The following is a 6,073-nucleotide window of genomic DNA, read 5'->3' on the forward strand; positions in this document are numbered from 1 at the left end:
AAAATAAGTATCTGGGGACATTGAGGGTTGGTATCATAAACACATGAGTGAGAAGAAATCTCTAAAATGTACCAATACACTGCACTCCTCAACTAACAGGGAAAGTCAGAACTCTAGAACCTAAGAGATCTTCTTACAGTGCTTAACCTATTTTTCTCCTAAACTGCTTTTCCTACGAGCGTTTTTACGTTTCCAAAATGTCTTATTAAACATGTTTTCCCCCATTGCTCAAAAACAGCGAACAAATGTCATAAAACACATTTAGAAGATGGTGACGAGACACCCCTCGTCAAAAGTGTTGGAAGCCACTCATTTAAATGCACCTGAAAACAGATGGTTCTGCCCGGGTAATCTCCTCCTGCTGTTGGCTTTCATTTCAGTCAGAGGAAAAGACTTAACCACTTGAGCGTCTTGAAACCTTGAACACTTGCTGTCTTTTTTTTTTTTTCCCCCTTTAGTGAGCTTTCGTACAAGCACATTAAACCACTTTACCACGAACAGAGTTTAGGCCACGTGTGGAAGCCCTGAGAGCTCGCGCCTCAGCCGCTTTGGCGGAGCTTGACCGTCATCCCACGCCAGTTACTGGGGAGCGCCCGGGTGCATCTGGGAGTCGACTGCACCAGGTATTGTGGGAAATGTAGTTTGGAGACTCCGCCCTGCTCGCCATTTCTGTAATGGCCGCTTCCTGGGAGGTAACGTACCAACTTGGCTCCGAAAGCTAGTTAGATTGCCCAGTGTTTTTGTAAAACAGGGGGCACTTTTGCACCTTGCCTGACCGACGTAGGGATTCTTTCTGAAGTCTTAATATCACGTCCTAGAACGAACTTGTTTTTCGGTTGATTTTAATTTTTTTTTAGCTTTTCCTTTACAGGCAAACTGATCAACTTTTAAGTCTAGTTCTCCTGCTTGAACAAGCTGTTGTCTCTAGTTTTTACCCATTCTTGCCCCTTCCGTATAACCTCCCCGCTCTGCATTGACTCTAGCTTCTTCTTTAAAGTAATGATAATTAATAATATGTAATGTTTAAATCCTGCTACGCTTCTCTGATAATAGGCGCTGTCACGTGGAACCTCTTAGCCTCAGCATCTGGAGCCCTGGAGGGGAGTCGGATAGATTTAAACAATTACCGCAGTCTTTGGTACGTCTTACTATTTACCCTACGACTTAACAGACTGTTATGTTGTTTGATTTTGCCAAGGATGTCTGCATTTCCTGGTTGAGCGAGACCCTGAAAAAATGTGATTTTCATTACCTAGGATATTTTAAGTTTCCATGTCAGCTTGTGCATCTTCTGTCTCAATTATGTTCTGCTGTTGAATTTCTTTTTTGTTGACTCACACGATGTTGGCATTATAGAGTGTACATAATCGTTGGATTCAGGGAATTACCATAAGAAGGGAAGATTATCCTCAAATGACTATCTTTAAGTACCGATTACTTATCTCAGTTTTTCCTACTAAAATGAGGAGATGGTTCTGAAATAATTTCTAAAACCTCTAAAAAGTGTGTACTGGAGTTCACATTGTGGCTTAATGGGTTAAGAACCTGATATAGTCTCCTTGAGGATTCTGGTTTGATCCCTGGCCTTGCTCAATGGGTTAAGGATCCCACATTGCTGCAAGCTGCTGCATAGGTCCCAGATGCTGGCATCCAGTGCTGCTATGGCTGTGGCATAGGCCTGCAGTGGCAGCTCAGATTCAGCCCCTAGCTTGGGAACTCCCATATGCTGCAGGTGGGCCCAAAAAAAAAAAAACAACAAAAAAATGAACTGTTATTTGACAGGTATTCATATTGTCACTTGAAAAGGTAGGAATTTTTAATGGTTCCTTTTTGTTTCCATGTTTAATTTTTAGAAGAAACCTTCAGCCTTCAAGAACCAGCCACCTCAAGATCTCAACATCATGATCTCAGTTTCAACCCAGTTGTTCTTAATTCTCTTTTCATTGCTTTTGGTGCTGCCTGTTGTTGAAGCAGTAGAAGCTGGAGATGCAATCGCTCTCTTGTTAGGTGTGGTTCTCAGCATTACAGGCATTTGTGCTTGTTTGGGGGTATATGCACGAAAGAGAAATGGACAGATGTGACTTGGAAGGATCTCCTGAACCAAACCTTGCCCTGAAAACCTATGTGCTATTTGAGGTTCAAAACTGAGCTTTGGTGTCTGAAAGTTACAGTTAAATAGAGTAGTTTCATATTCTTGGTTATTTCCCTATGAATGGGAACAAATTGATATACTAATGGTCAAATGGAAAACAAAATGTTTTCTTCACAGCAAATAATGCATTGAAAAATGCCGTCTGTAATTTGTATTCGCTAGTTAGAAAGAGGGCCAAAAAGTGAAATGATTGAAATTTGCATTAAGTGCTATTTCATAGTTTCAGAATTCTCAATAGGAAGAAGGAAACACTTGCCCAGAATCCCTGGTAGTTGCCACTGTTAAGTTATAATCACTGCCTCCTATATCGTTGAGGAGTCTTTTCTCTATATTTTTACTGGATTTTTTTTTAAATTTTTGTTATCTCCCAAGTGAATATTATACTTATGTATTAAATATAATTGGTCAAATATTAAAACATTTCTTAGCAGGGAGTGAAAAGTGTAGAAATTGTATTCAGTGTATCTAACATTGAATTAGAGGAAAGATATAAAGATATAATGTAAAAAAAGTACTTTATATTGACATTGAAATGGAGAAGAGATTTAATGTTAAACAAAAAATCTTTATATTAACTGAGTGACACTCTATGGTGAGAAGTACTATATTAAATATAAACCCATTATGTAACTTAATGTGTGGTGTCCATTTCTGTTTATTTCAGACTGTCTTTATCTTCGTGTGAACTTTTTATAAGCTAAGTGGAGACAAACAAATAGGATACCTTAACCTTAAGTGATCACACTAGCTTGTAGAGATACAATCAGTGAAAAATGAGAAATAAGCATCATCAAAGCGGGGGAGAGGCCTCTGGTAGAGAATCTCTAGCTGCAGAAGGAAAATGTAATAGCCTCTACTGATTTACATACCAGACAGATGAGACATATTCTCCCTGATCTTGCTACTTAAGTATCTTCAAACCAGCAATATCACCTGAGGACTTGTTAGAACTGCAGAATCTCAGGCCCCAGCCAGACCAATTGGATCAGAATATGCTTTTGTTTCAAGAGCCCAGGGTAATTTTTATGCACATTCCAGTTTAAGAAGATTGTTCTTTTTATTTATTTATTTGTCTTTTTGTCTTTTGAGGGCAGCACCCTCAGCATATGGAGGTTCCCAGGCTAGGGGTCGAATCAGAGCTCTAGCCGCTGGCCTGCGACACAGCCACAGCAACGCCAGATCCAACCTGCGTCTGCGACCTACACCACAGCTCACAGCAATGCCAGATCCTTAACGCATTGAGCAAAGCCAGGGATTGAACCCACAACCTCATGGTTCCTAGTCAGATTCATATTCACTGCACCACAACGGGAGCTCCAAAGAAGATTGTTCTAACTTGTTTGAACCCCAGAATCACCTGAAGCATTTCATAAAAACTCAGATTCCCAGGTTCTTCTGGTTGTATTGTAGTAATTGTAGGTTGGGGCCTGGAATTTTATGTTTAGAAAAGGATCCCCAGTGATACCTTTGTATAGATGCAGCCAGCATAGGATTGTATGAGTAAACCAAACTTCTGTAAGGTCTTAATAGAAACATGTCGAGTTTTTCCCTAAAATAATGCATTATCCAATCTTTAGCTCTCCAAGTGACGTTGAGGGCCTTAATTTTGATCAGAAAGCAGGCAGCAGCAATCTAAAATCCTTCTTTCTGTGCATTTCTCCAGGTGTGAGCTGACCTGGCTTGCGTGATGGATTTGGTTGAGGGTACAAAGACGGACTGCCACACTATAAAGACATTATAGAAACCACACGGATCTGTTTTTGTCATAGCTGTTTTGTTTTCTCACCAAACACTACACATTGTGTAATTAATAGAACTTTTTTACATGCCTTTTTTTCTTTGAAAGATAAAAGAATGCAGATTGGGAGAGTCTGTCCTATCTCTTGTAAACCAGCCCATTGGTATTGATGTATAGAAGCTGCTGCTGCTTCCTTGTTGTATGTCTGAACTTGTCCATTGGCATTGGGAGAAATCAAACCTAAAGCTCATTTTTTAAAAAAATAATAGGAAAGAAGTTCCTGTCGTACCTCAGTGGTTAACGAACCTGACTAGCAACCATAAGGATTCAGGTTCATTCCCTGGCCTTGCTCAGTGGGTTAAGGATCTGGCGTTGCCGTTGCCCTGAGCTGTGGTGTAGGGTACAGACACAGCTTGGATTCTGCCTTGCTATGGCGCTGGCATAGGCCGGCGGCTACAGCTTAGATTGGACTCCTAGCCTGAGAACCTCCATGTGCCATGAGTGCAAATAAAAATAATAATAAATACAAAATAGGAACTGCCATTTTCCTTTTTTCTCATTAAAAGTAGAGACTTAGGAGGTGGCATTCAGGACTTTTGATGTATATAATGGGGAATACCTTTAGCTCTTGTCTGTCTGGGTTGGATTATATGGTTTTGCCTGAAAAGAGCAGAAACTCTTATGATGGCTCTTAACATTTTTGAGGCTATCATGAGGGATTTGGTTGAGGGATTCTCCTTTGAGAATCTGAAATCTATGGTTCTTTCCCTAGAAAAATGAACTTACATGCTGGCATTTTTCAGGGTGTTGACAGTGCTAAAGCCTATCTAGAAATCTCTAATTTCTGCTCTCATTCTTTTTTTTTTTTTCTTTCCAATACTGAAATTCCTTCATTTGCTCTGAGGGGTAATACCCACTGTGGAGCAGTTACAGGAAGAATGGGATTAGCAAATGTCCCCTGAGTGCCCATGATAATTTGTAGATGTCTAGTAAATGCTCCATACATGTTAGCTTGGTTGAGTCCAGTTAAAAAGAAGACTGATAGCTGAAATATAGCTGAAATCGACAGAAGTGCTGATAACCAGTCTATTCCTCTAATGCCAAAAATCAGTGAATTTCCTGTATCATTTCTCTCTGGCTGCTTTCAAGATTTTTTTTCTCCATTCTTAGTTTTTAGAAGGTGATCTATGATGTGTCTTGGCATAAGTATTTTTGGATTTATTCTGTTTGAAGTTCCTTCCGCTTGAACCTATATATTTGTGTCTTTTCCCACATTTAGGTAATTTCCAGTCGTTATTTTTTCAATCCTATTGACTACTTTCTTTCTTAGGACTCCTGCCTTATTACCGCCAGATAGAGGTAAAAGTCCAGGGAAAACCTCATTACTGTTCCCTATGTATTCTCACTGACCTTGCATGGGGTACCTGTGGCTATTGGGTCAGAATGGAAGTTCACACTCCTTACAGGGTCTCTACTGGTCCATGGCTATGTGTGAGCCCATTGGCATTTCTGGGCTGCCAGTTTCTCCAGTACTAGTCAGAGATCTGTAAGACAAAAGAAAATCTAGAGAATTCACCATCTTTCTTGTGGGAGGTCCCTAGCCAGTCTGCTTTCTTTCTACCTATCAGAATCTTATTTTGTGCATAAAATCTAGGATTTTTAGCTGTAATTAGTGGGAGAAATAAGAAAAAAAGATGTCTACTCCATCTTCCTGGAAGCATAAGTCACCTCAGTGCATATTTAAGGAGTGGATTTTCTGGAGGGATAAAACACCAGGTAAATTATCAACTCAAGATATCTCACTCACAAACCTTTTTCCTGTAATCTCCCACATCTACCCTCCCCTTTTCAGCCATCCAATAATATATTGTTTATTCCTATTTTTTACCCGGTAAGTTCAATCAAGAATGCAGGGGTGCACCCCTAGATTCACTGCAGCACTACTCACACTAGGCAAGACATGGAAACAACCTAAATGTCCATCAACAGATGAATGGGTTAAGAAGATGCAGTACATATATTCAATGAGATACTACTCAGCCCTGAAAAAGAATGAAATAGTACCATTTGCAGCAACATAGATACAACTAGAGATTATCATACTAAGTAGATCAGACAGAGAAAGATAAATACTATATGATATCACTTATATGTGGAATCCAAAATATGGCACAAATGAACCT

The 6,073-nt window shown here is 39.8% G+C and overlaps 1 protein-coding gene across 1 annotated transcript; it reads left to right on the forward strand.

Annotated features, from left to right (window-relative positions):
• The first annotated feature begins 639 nt into the window (after nucleotides 1-639).
• On the forward strand, nucleotides 640-2,787 carry SMIM30 (small integral membrane protein 30). Its single transcript, XM_047763179.1, has 3 exons — nucleotides 640-692; nucleotides 1,054-1,138; nucleotides 1,854-2,787. The coding sequence occupies exon 3, from the start codon at nucleotides 1,902-1,904 to the stop codon at nucleotides 2,079-2,081; it is 180 nt and encodes a 59-aa protein (XP_047619135.1). The 5' UTR covers nucleotides 640-692; nucleotides 1,054-1,138; nucleotides 1,854-1,901; the 3' UTR covers nucleotides 2,082-2,787.
• Nucleotides 2,788-6,073: the final 3,286 nt, after the last annotated feature.

This window comes from Phacochoerus africanus, chromosome 16, assembly GCF_016906955.1.
Source record: "Phacochoerus africanus isolate WHEZ1 chromosome 16, ROS_Pafr_v1, whole genome shotgun sequence".
In the NCBI taxonomy this organism is placed as follows: domain Eukaryota; kingdom Metazoa; phylum Chordata; class Mammalia; order Artiodactyla; family Suidae; genus Phacochoerus; species Phacochoerus africanus.

Bases quoted from the DNA above. Each gene is read 5' to 3' on its own strand.
- SMIM30 (XM_047763179.1), top strand. From the start codon at position 1,902: ATGATCTCAGTTTCAACCCAGTTGTTCTTAATTCTCTTTTCATTGCTT.